At 39.9% G+C, this 16605-nt stretch overlaps 2 protein-coding genes across 6 annotated transcripts; one reads left to right on the forward strand and one right to left on the reverse strand.

Moving 5' to 3' along the window:
• Positions 1-379: 379 nt before the first annotated feature.
• On the reverse strand, positions 380-2634 carry rdh14b (retinol dehydrogenase 14b). Its single transcript, XM_034220454.1, has 2 exons — positions 1747-2634; positions 380-1214 (listed from the first exon to the last, which is right to left on the reverse strand). Exons 1-2 carry the CDS (start codon positions 2101-2103, stop codon positions 597-599), a joined length of 975 nt encoding a protein of 324 aa, XP_034076345.1. The 5' UTR covers positions 2104-2634; the 3' UTR covers positions 380-596.
• A 1021-nt stretch (positions 2635-3655) lies between these two features.
• On the forward strand, positions 3656-16079 carry LOC117548723 (interleukin-31 receptor subunit alpha-like). 5 transcript variants are annotated; one of them, XM_034220150.1, is made up of 15 exons: positions 3656-4010; positions 8399-8641; positions 8734-8863; positions 8960-9120; positions 9226-9338; positions 9850-10024; positions 11015-11097; positions 11246-11462; positions 11557-11721; positions 12863-12964; positions 13055-13204; positions 13301-13441; positions 13968-14052; positions 14230-14305; positions 14846-16079. In XM_034220150.1, the coding sequence occupies exons 1-15, from the start codon at positions 3956-3958 to the stop codon at positions 15263-15265; spliced, it is 2316 nt and encodes a 771-aa protein (XP_034076041.1). In that variant the 5' UTR covers positions 3656-3955; the 3' UTR covers positions 15266-16079. The 5 variants fall into 5 exon arrangements, with proteins under 5 accessions (XP_034076041.1, XP_034076057.1, XP_034076049.1 ...); XM_034220158.1 differs by having other exon boundaries at positions 3657-4010; positions 9862-10024; XM_034220166.1 differs by lacking the exon at positions 8734-8863.
• The last annotated feature ends 526 nt before the right edge of the window (positions 16080-16605 follow it).

A 16605-nucleotide genomic window follows, 5' to 3' on the forward strand; every position in this document is an offset into this window, starting at 1 on the left:
AATTAAAGTTTTCCGCACTCTCGCGGAAATATCTCCGCAATGGCGCGAGCTTAATTTTGATTGCATGATATAGCCCAGCGCAACACCTTCATCACACATGTTGCCACTTGTTTGTACCATTTTCAGGCGATTTGTAATCTGTTCTAGAAAAACGATGTGTTTTTGGATATCTGTGGAGTTAGGTGGTCCGCGAGTGTTTTTGTATTGGTTAAGTGGTCCTTGGTATGAAAACGTTTGAGAAACACTGCTCTAGGTGAACACAGATTTTGATAACCAGATGTTTCTATTTACTTTGTACATGTTCATATGTGCATGGTGAATACTTCAGGCAGGGGAAGTTATCGTGGAGCAGGTGGAAGAAATAAGGGGCCGATGCATCCTGGTTTGAACCATCACGTTTACATGTTTTAATTGAAACTTTATCCAGTCTCTGTTTTACCCACTACACTGCACACATTTACACACTTCATTGGCACGACATATCATTCCATTATTGATGAAATCCTCAAGGTGGCAATCAGTCTTAGCACAAGCCGTCTCCTGCACAGCAGCGTCCGTTTGAGATTAAGTATTTTGTCCGCAGTACGGGACTCTGCTCAGTCAGCGAGCCCGACCATCCTCCTGCTTATGTCCCACAGTTTCTTGGCTGCCTGCTCATCTGTAGCCTTGGGCATCAGCTCCTCCTCCGCACAGTTAGCGAAACACTTCCCCGACACTCCCTCCACCTCGGGGGAGCAGGCCAGATAGAGAGGGGTTTGGGCTCCCTCCAATGGACTCTTGAAGAAGATCAGCGAGGCGAGGTAGAAAAGCGGCTTTGCAAGGAAAGGGATTTGAACGTGTCTTCCCAGTCTGGTCCTCACGATGCCGGGGGTGAGAGCGTTGACTGTGACCCCCGTGCCCTCCAGCTGACGAGCCAGCTCCAGAGTGAACAGCAGGTTGGCCAACTTGCTCTGACTGTAGCAGAAAGCTTTATTGTAGTTATTCTCACTATTCAGGTCGTCAAAGTTGATGTGGCCGTACTTGTAAAGCTTTGAGGAAACAACAACGACGCGGCTGGGGGCCGAAGACTTCAGGAGGTCCAGCAGGAGGTGGGTGAGGAGGACGTGGCCGAGGTGATTCACACCGAGCTGCATCTCAAAATCATCCTCGGTCTTTGTGTAGGGACACTGGTAGAGTCCGGCATTGTTGATGAGAACGTCAACCTTGGATTCCTCCTAAAGGGTCAGAGAAAAACAAATAATTTAAGTTTGACTTAATCCAATCAAAGATAAAAAAAATACCTTTACATACAAATTAAGCTATTTAGAATGTTTCATTGTTAAATCTAAAGCTTGTTTAAGTAATATAATGAATATATTGAGAGTTGAGTCTCTTCTTAAAACATATGGTCAGTGGGTGGCTTGGGCATTGAATGGGAAAGGAAAACAAGGGAAATGTCTGTTAGGATTGTTTGGGATTATTGTTGCAACAGTGTTTATGCTGCCCTTCTGGGTCATTTATTTATAATCTAATAATAGGTGATCAAGCTAATGTTTGTTAGGTTGAAGGTCAATACAGAAGTTCAGCACCATGGACAGTTTCTCTGAAGCTAAAGTGCTTGTTATGCTCTTTTTTTGTATAGGCCTTACAATAGCTGGAATAAACTAGAAATCAGTCATTTAAAAAGCTCAAATGTATCTAGTAAACAAACTATACATTAAGCTGGAGAAACTGTGGGTCACTTCTCCATGTATCAGCTCAACTAACCTCTTTAATTTCCTCACAAAACCTCCGGACTGATGTGAGAGAGGCGAGGTCCAGGTGTTTGATGACCACCTCTCCCTGCTCTGGTCCCGCTTGTTTCCGGATGTCCTTCGCCGCCTCCTCGGCTCCCCGCAGGTCACGACAGGCGATGATGACCCGGGCCCGGAGCTTCAGCAGCTCCCCGGCCAGGGCCTTCCCAATCCCGCAGTTAGCCCCGGTCACGATGACCGTCTTTCCCCGCATAGTGTCGGCGGAATACCGGAGCAGCTTCAAGGCTTTCTGTTGCCGGGGGAACAGGCGGCGCATGAGGAGCAGGACCCCGCCGCCGACAACAGCGGCTACTAACACCGCGGTGGACATGAGAGAAGCACCGGGGACAGGTCAGATCTCCCGGTGACAGCACGGTGTGTTATGTGTAAAAGTTATAAAAGTACCCCGGAAACACTTCTTCTTCTTCTGCTATTATTTTATGGCGGTTGGCAAACAGCTTTTAGGTGCATTTACCGCCATCTTCTGGAGTGTGGATCAGTACGGTGTTAAACTAAATTCTTAATATAATTCCTGTCCTTTTTAAAAACCTAAATACTGCCCTGTATGCTACATAGCATACCTTAACGGTACCCTAACCCTGAACTCCTTCTCAAAATCTCTACTATATTTATTTTAAACCTGTTTGATTTCTGTTCAGTGTTTTCTTTAGTAGGCTATTATACGCCGGAAACACTTCCCTGCTAATGTGTCAATTTAACGAACAGCGTTCCACTATAAATAATCATAATACGCCGTTTTGTTGTTATAAAACCTATGTATAAAACGCGTAAAAGCAACATATGACTTTAAATATACTAGTGGACTGAATGAAGAAAGATACATTAAACATGTAACGGTCGTGCAAGCAGGATAACTAAGCTACCGACGCTTGGGATTTTACTTCCGGGTTACACCTGATTAAAAAATGTCTGTAAATCAAAGATTTAAAAAATATATATATATACACGGAGTACAATAAAACTTGCATTGACCATATCATAAATAAATATTGAAGAGGAAAAATGTAAGAATAAAAATAAGAAGGATTGAGGAACATCACCGGCAGTACAGAAGGTAACAATCGTGTTTTCTTCTAATAATAAACCAAACATAATAGTATTATGGTCAAGCATTGCTGTGGTTTGGGAGCCGATATGTGTGCGTGCTGGGGAATGGATAAGACATTTTTTTTCTCATTGCAGTCTTCTCGTCTTGTAAACACTTTGTGAGTTCTTTACACACTGAACACTAGGTGAAGCTGTTTGCACAGAAAAGTAGTAGGCCTACAGTAATTCACTCTTATCTAATTCCCGCCTGTTATATAATGTATTATATTATTGTCTACTCCATTACAACCAAATGTTCTGCATTCAAAGTCTTACAAGTTAGGAATAAAAAATCTAAAGTGACTCATTATAACAAATTTCCATTTTCCAAAAAATATTTATCATATCACTGGACTATAATTATCTTTTTGTACAATTGATGTTCATCAATTTAATGTTGCAGGAGAGAAAGGTGGAGCTATTTGTCATTTGAAGCAGTTACAAAATATGATGTATGTGTTTATTATATTACATTAACAATCTGAATCTGTCAAGTAACTAGCCTTACAAAACTTAACAAACTTTCAAAATACATGTAGTTGAGTAAAAGTACATTATTTCTCCAAAAGATGAGGAAGTATTATTATATGTAAAGTTCAAGCAAAGTGTTGGAAACTTTTATCTACACTTTCGCTAATGTAAATCCATTAGATTCTCTCTAGAGAGGGTAGCCTCGAAAACACGTCAATTAGCAGGCGCTGATATCGAAAGTATCTGATGATTAATGGCTGAGTCATAGCAGTACATTTGAAGTGGAGAGGTGTGTTTTGTGTTCACGTTATTCTGCGTTGCTCCGGGAATAAACAGACAGGATTTATTAAAGTAACAGAGGCTATGTGGACGAAGTAGCTCACTTCCTCTTAGCTCTGTTTCCAGTTGAGTAATAACTCCCGTTTATTTCAGGGTTTGCTTCAGTTCCTGTTAGTTGAAAGCTAATATACAGAGTTAGTTTGAAAATGCGGTGCAGTGTGTACAGTTGGTTTTATCAGACATAGTTAAAGCGATTTTATTTATTTGATCTTGTGCACCTGGATATATCACATCTTTAAAAGTCTTTATTTCTAGTTATAAAAGAAATGCATTTATTCTTAGCTCTGTGTATCCTGGCTGTAAACCCCTCCATTTGTAAGGGTAAGTAAACCTCCTATATTTGATATTTATTATCAAAGTTAAAGCATGATAGTAAAAATACAGAGCACCTAACTGTCCCGGCCGGGATTTATAGGAAATGCGTTTTGTTTTGGTTTCATAACAAATGTGTGATGAGTTTACTGGGTTACTAAATGCGTCATAAATTAATAATAGGCTACCTTAATCTAACTCAACTCTAACCCTAATATTAACTTCTTGCTCCATAACTTAATTTATATTTTATTTCCTGGGTGATCACTGTTATTCAATAATATATTATTTTAAATAACCACAAATCTAACTTGTGACAGAGACATTTTGTAAGTTATTCAATAATATAGTACTAATTATTCTTAATTTACACAGGTATGGTTAAAAATATCCAATATTAATTGCTTTAGGTGTCTAAAAATCTACTACCCCATCTGAAAATAATAAAAATACTCAATGTTTTACACTAATCAAATGTTATTTTAAAGTCTATTAATGTCTAAATAATGCAAAAGGAAATCTTCCTGTCGCTACTGCAAAAGGAATGATTTTGGGAAATCATGAAAAACACAAAAATTGTGTTTTCACGTGCTGCAGATCTTCTGGTCTATTCAGTGCTGGAATTGGGCCGGTACTCACCGGTACGCAGTACCGGCACTTCTGGTTCTGACCCATGGAGTACCGGCACTTCTTGCTCAGTACCGGCATGCTGGCGGTACTCCGGTACTCATGCACCGTGCCAGTACTCAACACTCTCCCGCCGTTCTTATTATACATCCATATATATATATACAGCCGCCCGGTACTCAGTAGCCGCCCCGGTACTCAGTAGATGCGTCATGAGGTGCCGAACGGACATTCTCATCGCTCTAACCGCTGGAGTTTCACAGCGGCTGTCAGCTGTTTACTCCTGTCATTCAAACAGAAGGTGCTGGAGAGGGGGCGGGGCTTATCTTCTCCATGTAAATACTGTGGTGGAAACGACTATGTCAAAATTAAGCTATTTGATCGTGATTTAATAGTAATACACGTTTCAAAATAATAATAATAATAATAATAATGCCGAAGTAACAACATACTGAAAACTGTTAGTAAAACTATGTTTTAATGCTTTACAATTTACATACCTAGATGCACGTGTGTTGTGTTTATGCAGTGCAACTCCCACCCAGTGGGTGGCTATGTAGAGTGATAGAACAGAGCAGGCACGCCCCCGAGAGAAGGAAAGCAAGTCACGTCACAAATTAGCATTTCTAAAATGTTAGCGTGGATTAATAAAAGTGCAAAAAGACAGCGGTTGTCGCCGGAAGAAACTTCAAATACAGAGAATGCTGTGCCTGTGTTGGAAATTGTGTCTGATGGGGAGCTTTCTTTGGTTGATCCTCCTGCTCCAAGTTCTAGTGCATTAGCATTAGCACTAGCTCCGCCGCCTCCTCCAGAGCCTCTAACGTTAGCTGCTGCTGGCGCAACTGCCACCACCAACACCGGGCAAAGCGATGCACCTGACTGCTGGACAACGGACCAGGTGCAATATTTTTGCAAGACCAATGCATGGCTCCTTCTTAAAGATAAGAAGCTAGGATGTCGGATATGCAGAGATGTCAAATCTTTGGGAATACACACTGGACAAGGACTGAAACTGTCAACTGAATGGGGTGAGTGTGCAGTGTCTCATTTCGGTGTTGACAAGGGCAAACAACAAGCTAGCCTGAGAAAAAAAATCAAAGAACATAAAGAATCACAAGCCCATGTAAAAGCTGCTGACATCCTTACATCTGCTTCACGTGAAACTATTCAACATCAAGTGCAGTCTGCATACATCTGAATTAGACACCACTATCAGAGTTTTTCGAACGGCATATACAATTGGCAAACATAGCCGGCCATTCACAGACATGCCAATTGATTTGAATGTACAGAAACTGAATGGGCTGAACGTGGGCAGGGTTTTGCACTCCAATAAAACCTGTGGCGAAATCATCGACCACATAGCTCATGAGCTGAAGAAAAAAATGGCAAAAGACATTACAGAAAACCAAATAAATCTCTGTGTTTTGGTCAATGAATCTACCACTATTAGTGGTAAAACGGTGCTTGTTGTGTGTCTACGCTCAGCATTAGCTGATGCTGAGCCCGAAACGTTTTTTTGGGAGCTGATCGAGTTGGATGGAAAAACGGCTGATGACATCACAAAGGCGTTAATGGAGTGTCTTGGAAGAGATTTTAACGAGGACTTTTTAGGTCAGTGTTTCGTTTCTTTTGCATGTGATGGGGCTTCAGTCATGCTAGGGAAGAGAACAGGCGTTGCTACCCAGTTGTGTAGTAAATTCCCAAGCCTGTTTGTGTGGCACTGCTCCAATCATCGTCTAGAGCTGGCAGTTGGGGATGTGGTCAAGGAGGTCTCAGGGCTCAATCATTTCCAGATCTTTTTTGACAAACTCTATTCCTTGTTCCATGCCTCCCCCAAAAATCAGAGGCAGTTAGCGCAGTGTGCGCAAGCAGTCGGACAGCGTCTCCTGGTGATAGGGCGTGTTTTGTCCATCCGCTGGGTGGCTTCAAGTGAAAGGAGCGTCAGAGCAGTCTGGGAAAACTACCGAGTGCTTCATGATCACTTCACAAATGCTGCAAACGACACGAGCAGGGATTCCAGAGACAGAGCAAAGTACAAGGGCCTGGATGATGTGCTCACATCTGCAACGTTTGTCAGCAATCTGGGACTGATGTACGATGCGCTCACAGAGCTCAGCGACCTCTCTCGGCAACTCCAAAAAAGAGAGATGACACTGCCTACAGCAGATAGGCTCTTAACTCGAGAAATACGAGTTTTTGAATCCATGGTCACCATGCCTGGCCAACACATGACTACAGTTCATACAGCTCTAGCTGAGAAGTCCTTCAAGGGTGTTGCCCTGCGTGAGAATGGCAGGCTTGTACAGATTCATGCAGGTCAGTTTTTCCGCAGTATGGTAGAGAATCTGAGACACAGAATGACTTCCACAACCTCCTCTCATGTCAGCACAAGAGAAATCCCATTACATGGCCGGGAGGCCCGGGAAAATCAGCTAATCCAGGACATGAAAGTTATCCATCCTGGAAGTTGGCCTGAAGAGGAGTTAGACGTACAGTATGGGGACGTAGAGGTGCTACGTTTGTGCGAAGTGCTGAAAGTGGACAGAAGAGAGACTGTTCAGGGCTTTCGCGAATACAAGGAAACCAGGGCTTCCCGTACACCTGCTGCCATGGAGCCTCTACTGAAAGCAGTCCGAACCATCGCTGTCTCCACTAGTGAGTGTGAGCGGGCATTCAGCTACATGAACGATATCCTTACTGCAAAAAGGAATGCTCTCTCTGTCAGCCGACTGTCCAGCCTGGTTTTCATTAAATGTAATGGACCATCACTAGGACAGTTCAATCCGGAACAGTATGTGAGGTCCTGTCTGGCAAAGGGAAGGAGAAGTGCTGATGAAAGAGCCTGTCCAGCTCCAGCCCCTGATACTGATGTCCCCAAGGCCTTCTGGAGCCTTTTCTAACAATGTGAAGTATATTGCAAAGCAGCTCACCCAGTGAGAAGACTTTTGGCATAATGTGCCGATTTGTACAGATCCTGGAGATAGAAGGACTTCAGACCAACCAGGGAGTTATCTGATCAGCTTGGTGTTCAATGTAACTCTTTACCATGGCTCAGACTTTGTTACTTGCAGTTACAGTTTCTCATTTTAGATTGTGCAAATTTTGCATTTGTTTTTACATGTTCTTTGTTCATGCTCTTTATCATTTTTCTGAGTTGGAAAGTTAGATTGCATCATAGTTTACTTTATACATATTTGTATTCTTCAGTGGTGAAGTATATTGCAAAGCAGCTCAGCCATGTGAGAAGACTTTTGGCACTTTTTCGTTTTTCGTTTTCTGAGTTGGAAAGTTAGATTGCATTCAAAATGTACAGAAATACTTAATTTTGTTAAAGCTTTTTATAAAAAATGCTTCTGACCAGAGCTTTGTTTCCTTGTCATTAATGTTGAACACCACCAGAGGGGCTCTCACCTGAAAGGTCTCTGCTTCATGTGTCTTCAGCAGAAGATCTAGACTTTGATTGCTATATTTTCAGTTAATATTGACCTTACTGAGCTTTAGCCATATCCGCTGCCTATCATAAAAAATGTTAAGTACAGTGAACCTTTCTAAAATATACAGTAGTAAAGAGACAAACCCACCAGCATTATAGTAGCCAAATTCTTGTTTGTGGGCTGTATATATAAAATTGACTTGAAAAAGTTGCTGATTTTAGAGTACTGGCACCTTTTTCATTCCAATTCAAGCACTGGGTCTATTGATATTCCCCTTTCTTTTCAGACAGGTAAATACGTGTATTTCTTAAATGCCATAATCATCTTTTGCAGGCAAGGATGAGAAAAAGTGCGACGTTGTCCCTAAAAATAATTACATCGAAGTGGGATCCGATATCAATATAACTTGTCTGACATGTTCCCATGGCGAAATCTACTGGACACTGGACACATCACGTTTGAACTCCTCACACACAGTCTTGTCCCTGAGGAACTTCACACACCAAAGTGCCACGGTGCAGTGCCACAGTACAGATTCTCAGCAAGTGATCGGAGGCACCACCATCAACACGTATTGTAAGAAGCATTTTATATCAGAATAATTGAAAAGGCTAGATACCTGCAATAACATGAAATATAGGATATTTCTGACTTGCTTTTTTCCACAGCAAAACCCTGTAACATATCATGCATCTGGCATCAATTAGATCAGAAAACGGAAAGTCAACCAGACCAGTTCACATGCAAATGGGATCATCAGATTGATCCTAAATTGGATGTAAACTACACAGTACTGCAGTGGGTGACATATTTTCTTTCTTTAGTGTAAGAACCTAATGAAAAAAGCGTTTTCATTGACTTTGGTCCTTCATGTGAAACCTGTGTTTTTTTCAGCTCCTCCGCCCAGAGAGAGATCTGCAAAACACGTCAAACAACATGTACGGTCGAAGGAGTTATAACAAATATGTTGTCGGACATCATTATTACCGTGAGAGCTAAAACTGCTGATTGGGAAGTTGATTCAGACACTCGTGAATTTCAGCCAGCGCACATACGTAAGTACCATAAAGTACATTCATTAGGAAATAATTTGATATATTTGTCATCCAATGTTGTGTGTTTCTGCATTTTTATTTGCTGTCTTAATGCCATTCCCACAGGGAAAATGATCCCTCCCCACTTGATCGTAACCAGCTTTGCTGATCATCTGTTGGTTGAGTGGAAGCGGGAACTCATTAAAAAAAAGTGTCGATGTGAAGTCAAATACAACGAGGTAAGTCCCTCTCTGATCACCTACATGCAGCATTCAAAATAACCATATTGACTAACTCCCAGGAGAAAAAAGGCAAACCATAAACAGCCTTCAGTCTAGTTAACATATACCAGCGTATAACCTAAATAAGTCATATCAAGTGCATAATAGCGATCCCATCAGTAAAATAACATTCAAATTCACGTTGATTTGATTCCTTTGTTCATGTCATTTGATATCTGACTGGTGTATCCGACTGCTTTATCAAATACATTCTGGTTTAATTGCCTTGTCTGTCAATGGCAGTTTTCCATGGAAATAAAAGTTGCTAAAAAGTAGAAAAGCTGTTTTTATGTTATTCCCCTTCATGGCTAACTGAGGTACATTCTGTTTGCCCTTCTCTTCCAAACTTTCAATAAAAGACCCATAGGGATAAGAGAAATATGTCTCCCTGTGTAGAAGTATCTTATTTAATCTGTGGACCTTCTGTGATTTCCCAAGAATTCAGAGGAATGTCTCTAACTGAAATCAGTTGTTTCCCCAGACGAAGCTTAATAAGGCTCTAAACAGAGAACAACATGGGAACATGACCATTGAACATGTGGAGTCCTGCAGTCACTACACAGTTTCAGTCCGCTGCGCTTTACTGGAGCCTGCTCCCTGGAGCGACTGGAGCCAGGAGAAGACAGTTCTGACCAAACTGAACAGTAAGAGCAATGTCCAAACTGCTGGCATCAACACCACATCTGATTTAAACAGGCTATTGAATCACATTAAAGTTAGTATTTTGGATTACCATAATATCAATTGCTATCAGAGCAGACTGGGCTCTGGTTTCAGACAGAGGGTGAAACGAGGTGGCAGTATGAGAAAAATAAAGAGCATTTTGAAAATTAAAGCATGTAAACATGTCAAAGTAGAGGCACAAAATAAAAATATGTACCTGAAATAAGTATAATAAGGCCCCTTTAAGTATGTGTATGAGACACAGTTTAGAATCAACTCGTTAAAATTACTGCCGAGAACTGATTTCAGCTCGGCGACGTACTATCCAGTTGAGGATTGATAGCTTCTATGTATTATGTTGCATCACAAGTTCTTGGTAGATCCTTGGAAAACATTAAAAAAAACACAATTGTTGGCAGTAGTTGCCATTAGCTCAAGGCTATTTTGCTTTATTCGGTTCCAAGTGTGAACAGCAGTTCATTTCAAACCCTTTTTGACTTTTCAACAAAGCTGTTACTTACACTCTTGGTGTTTTCAGTCAACTCTGACACTTTTATCCAAGTTAGACTGTTTGCAAAGTTTTCAACCCATTGTCTTTGTACTCAATCAACATCCTTTACACAACATTTAAAAAAAAAAGGCCCAGAGGATTACAGGACCACATCTTGAAGGATTATTACAGACTGGTACTGCATATGTCACAGTTAAGTCAGGATTTAGAAACCATTTTAGTTTTTTATTGGCAGCACATTAGGAAACCAGATGTTATACATTTAAATTAAACACATTCAACTTAATGAAAGTAGTTTTTATTCTTCTTGCAAAGTCTGTTATGTTATTTTTGTGTCAGTTAGTGGAAACATCATAAGGTCAAATGCAACCACAACAACTTAGTTAACATATATTGCTGAATTGCCATATTTCTGTTAGTGTATTCAAGTGATATTGTTTATATTTTATACTCTTTACAGAGAATCATGTCAGGCTGCGTCTGTGGAGAAAGGTAGCTGAACCGCAGAAAAATGGAGTTCGAAAAGTTCATGCCATGTGGAAGGTAAGGACACCTCTCATTAGATTGCACGTTTTTACACTTTCAAACTCATGAATTAATATATAACTCATAATTCAGCTTTTCAGCCTTTCATTCCCCCACATACTCCTTACATAACTTATTAAATAAAAGAGCTCTGATCTGTCTACAGGAGATTCCTTCAACATGCCGAGGCACATTTACCTACACTATTGAACCGACTCTTTACAAGGAAGCCATGATGGGAGGAAACTATACGGAAACTTTATGTGGCGAGTCAGGCTGTGATGTTGAAGTGAACCAAGATGCACACAGAATAAACCTCAACATGTTCCATAATGAAACCCTGCTTGTTGTTAACGCAGTTCATGTCCCAGCAATTGGAGAAAGTGAGTTTTAATGCTATTGATCTTTGCTCTTTTAATGGGTAACCAGAATTAATGGATCATATTGAGCTTCCTTTCACTTGATCTCACTTGGCAGGCCTCCCTCAAGTTACCGACATCCAGACCTCAGCCCTTGAAGGCGTTATTCTGGTCACCTGGAAAGCCCCTATCCAGCCTGTCAGTGGTTACATGATTGACTGGACCCACGATGGGAATCAATATAATTGGAAAGAGACCAATTACACAAATGCCACTCTGTCTGGTAGGTCATGGAACGAGCATTAAATGGTTGATGGATGTTGGATAAAAACTTTGTGCGGTTTAATATTACAGTGTTACTGATGGAGTATGACTCACCATCAAAACCGGTCTGATCCACTGTGGGCTGTGACTTAACATGTCAGTCATCAGAGCAATTTATGTTTAATCTTTCATCTTCTGAGTGCGGAACATAATAGATTCATTGGCATTGTCATACGTAATGATAGAAGCTTCTCTGTAATGCATTTTCCATTAGTTCAAGATCTTTGACGTGTCTCTCATAGAAATTAGATATGCTACAGTCTTTTCTGTTTCTTTCCTGCTTCTTTCTCTTAAAGGACAGACACTACAGGCAAAACATTATTAATGTTTGTTAAAGGGGCTGTTTTGCTTCTTTTATTTTCTGTCATTTTCCGGTGCTATCTTTAAAGTGTAACCTAAAGGCTATTAATGGCAGCACTAAGAGAAAATCAACAGTAGAGGATCCCAATCCATTGCTGCGTCTCAATTTGGTAGAACACTTTCATGTATTATTTTCAGTTCAATGTACTTAATTGTGAGGTGCGGTACATTTCAACAGGGTAGTGTTGTCTCAATTGGAACTCTGTTCTTGCGTGAAAATACAGATTGCTAAATTTGACTGTTTCTTCTTCTTCTACTTCTGCTTCTTTTTAATTGCACATTTTAAACGGACATAGCATTACACTGCGAGTGTCGCCTGCTAAAAGGTATCCCTACTGAACAAATGTATTGAAGTAAATGAAAATGTATGGGATTTGACCTTTAGCTGCTTGTGTATCCTCCTGTTTCACGTGAGATGAAAATACACCAGCATACAACCACCTTTTTGGTGTTCTTTTATATTCTGCTACATAACCAAGATGGCAACCTTTTAGGTTGAGAACTGTCCACCGTTCAACATTAGACTTTTTGAGTTTAGACAGACTTAGCACTGAAAACACCAAGAGTTTGACAGTCAGAACCCAAATTGAGAAACAGCACGTCATTTTAGTTGTCAACAAAATGGGGAACGACCTGACTGGCCGAGAGAGAGGATTACATCAATGGCTATATTATGATTTAACAACCACTTTCCCTTTGCATATGTATTTTATTTTCAGAGATGTTTTACTTCCTTACAGGTCTCCTGGATAAGAAGCCATACAATGTTACAGTTACTCCCCTCTTTGTTGATAAGACCGGTCATGGCACACAAGCCCTTCAGATCTGCTCCAGAGTGGGGGGTATGTCATTCTGATTATTTTTTTCTGATTATATATAAGTATTTTTTCCCATGTTTTACCAGACTGTTTTTGAAAATGTGTTCCCGACAGGTCCAGGAAATGTCACTATCCACATTAATAAGACTAATGCCAAAAATGCTCTGGTGAGCTGGGATGTGAAGTCCCAGGAGGAATGCAGTGGTGACGTTGTCAAATACATCGTCTTCTACCGTAAACTGGACCGTCTGGAGCTGTGGCTCAGTGAGTCCAACTCAGGCTCATTTAAAGTTTGCAAATCTGTTGAAATGATATTTTTCCACTTATCTTCATAGCATTTTTGTCATGGTCTTCTTCCAGATGTGACTGTAATTGGCACAGAGCAGTCCATCTCTTTGGAAGATCTGCTTCCAGACACCCAGTACGAATTCTATGTCAAGGCCACGGCTGCTACTGGAACTACCAAAAGCACTGAAATGTTCTTTAAAACTAAAAGATTTGGTGAGTACTCTGTAAGAACTCAAACATACATGTATATACATTTGACCCTATTTCTATGAGCACAATAGCAGAAAACCAAGAGAAAGGTATAGGCATGAATAGAAATCGTCTATTCTGAATGTTTTCAGCCCATTGAATGGTCCTCATCAGTTACTATCACTGCCACTCAAATGGTTCAGACAGGGCAACATGTTCAACTGCACCTACTTGCACTTTGCAAATGTAAGATTTAAACATGTGCTTCACATTGTAAACGATAACAAAATAACTTGTTTTAGGGTAGGTGACATAACTACTTGGTTAGGTTAACGAAAAGATAATTTGGGTCAAAATATATCCTTTAAGAAAAGTATAGAAAAGGAAATTAGCAGCGCTTAGTGCTCTCAATCTTGAAAAGTGTATCGAGTGCACGGTAATGGCAAGGTCCTCTTACATTTTGTGGGAATAAACAAGCATGTTTCAGATAGAAGCTAGCATAATCAACAAACAACAAACTCCTAAATAAATGTATTCTTTTGTTCTGTAGGTCGGTGGTTCATCACAACACTCGTTGTCTGTGGAGGCGTCGTTATAATTCTTGTGTTATCTCTTGGATTAGGCTGTGCTATTTCGTAAGTTTCAATCTTTTATGGTCACTTTTTAGTTTAGAGACTGAAGCAAGGACATTTCCTTATCATCAGTAATACAATGTAGTACATTTTGCTGCCATACAAGGAATAATCTTCACATTTCTGACCACAAAATCTTGAAAAATGGTGTTCTGATGATTCTAACAATCTGATTTTTAGGTGGAAGAAATTCAGGGAGAAGCCGGTACCGAACCCTGGCTGCAGTTCTTTGGCGTTGTGGTCACCAAGTGAAGAGGTGAAATACAACATTATTAGAGTATCTGTGGTAGGGAGTACATTCAATATTAATGTATTTGCAGTCTGGGAAGAACACATGAAAAGCTGTTGCTTTAAGAGGGTAGTCATGAAAATGATTTAATAAACTGGGGTGTTTTTTAGCTGTGACCAACTGAGCTTTAGCCCCTTTAGATACTTTTAAATAAGTACTAAAAAGATAGAGAATGCTAATGATTTCACTATTTATTTTTTCCAATTTAACAAAAGAAAAATATATATTTATGTTTGGTGAGTTGCAGCCCTGTTTTAAATGGTATTTCCCGGCATGAATATCAAATGTATTTATACTGTATGTAAAGTTATAGGTACACATTGTTTTGTTTCCGTTCTGTTTGTATGTTGTCTTTTGTTAATAATGAAAAAGAGAATTACAGAAAGAAAACATTGATGAGAATTTCATATTTCTCAGAAGGTTTTAGATGGACAGATCCATGTCATAATTCTTGAACCACGTTTTACCTCCTGGACAATCATCTTTCTGTGTGTGTCATATACATAGGGAACGGGATCCATTTGGCAATTCAACAATCCATCTGAGAGCATCTGTGACAGGGTTTACACGGAGGAAAGTCAGAAAACGTCAACATCTCCTCTAGGTTCAGGTTTAAATCCAAACCCAGCCTTTTACCAGACAGACGAATACATTGACCCAGACATGGCATCAGCACCAGAAACAGACCCTGAAGAGCGGCTCAAACCTGCAAAGACGCAGCATCGCTCCTCTCCTAATGACTCAATAGAACCGCTTCTTCCTGAGAACAGCCCCTGCAGCCCGTATCGGAGTCAGACTTCTGTGGAAAATCCGGGCAAGAGGCCTAATAAACAAAACAAACATTCTCCAGTGAAACAGCCAGATAGAAAAACACCTGTGATGGTCTATGTCACTTTGGACATGTTTGAACAAAACCAGTGCAAGTGAGGGAAATGGAAACTATAATAACATTCCAAGAGTCAAGAATAATCTCCAGAAAAAGCAGATTCTTGCGAAATACTAGAGTGTTTGTTGCATTAGGAGGCGTGTGGCGCCTTGGTGTTAGGACCAGGGGGTCACAGGTTCAAACCCCTCTGCAGTCAGCATGTCGTTGTGTCCCTGGGCAAGACACTTCACCCCAAATTGCTCCTGTGGGGGATTGCCCACAGTATTGAGTATGTAAGTCGCTTTGGATAAAAGTGTCTAACAAGTAATGTAATTACCGATACAAACATGTGATATATAAAGCTAAACAACTTGTGTAGAAAATGCTTTATTGAGTACATAGATATGTGCATGACAATAACGGTATATTTATCTGGCAACAGTTTCTGGTCTGATTTGATGCAAAGTTAATGAAAGAAATGCATTTTTTTAATTTAGTATTTACAATCAGTACTAAATATTAAGAACACATTCATTTTAGGTCGTTTTTATTTCTATATTGCAATACAATTGGGGCCATCTTATGAAGCTGCAATTTGTTTGTGTAATGATAGCATGCTGAGAATATATATAAACGGTGAAAACTATATGTTGGTGTAAAAGTCATAATATTAGCTATGTATTATAATAATATTGACTTATGTTTCATGTTTTTTATCAGTGATATCTGCATTTATTATAAAAAAAAAAGTAAACAACTTACTGTACACTGGAAAGCTATTACTCACTCCTTGTTTTACTTTACCATTTTAAAATGTAAACGTAACAATGACATGTACTATTCATAAGCTATTTAATATTAAAGAAATTACATACATGTTGTGGTCTACATGCTGTCTTGGTATTTGTGTAAAACAATTTGTATTGTTCTGCTGGTAAATGCTGTACTTAACACCTTTGAGGTACTTTGGTTATTTTTTCCTTCACACTTCACTAGAATTCACAGTAAAATGTTCTACTTTCTTCCTTCTCTACGAGTTTTTAAGCACTTTTTTGTTTGTTATCACTATTTTATTTGATGGTTATTTTCCTACAATTTATCTTCTTTGACTGTGTTTAGGCTATGTATGCACCAAATTCACAAATTCCTAGTGTGTATGTTTTTGAAACAGAGTGAGAAACGTCAGTGATATGGTCAGAGAGGCAGGACGGTGAAGGGGATACTGGGAACAGAAGGAAATGGGGTAAAAGCTACCAGAAATGCCCTTTTTATTTTTTTGGGTGAAAAAAGGCTTTAAAATGGTTTAAACATGGTTTTATACTTCCACGAGTGGTGATTTGGTCACATGATGATGCACAGTCTTGAAACATCATGTCTACTCTACAGTGGGTGGCGGTATAGA

This window comes from Gymnodraco acuticeps, unplaced genomic scaffold (assembly GCF_902827175.1).
Source record: "Gymnodraco acuticeps unplaced genomic scaffold, fGymAcu1.1, whole genome shotgun sequence".
Taxonomy (NCBI): Eukaryota; Metazoa; Chordata; class Actinopteri; order Perciformes; family Bathydraconidae; genus Gymnodraco; species Gymnodraco acuticeps.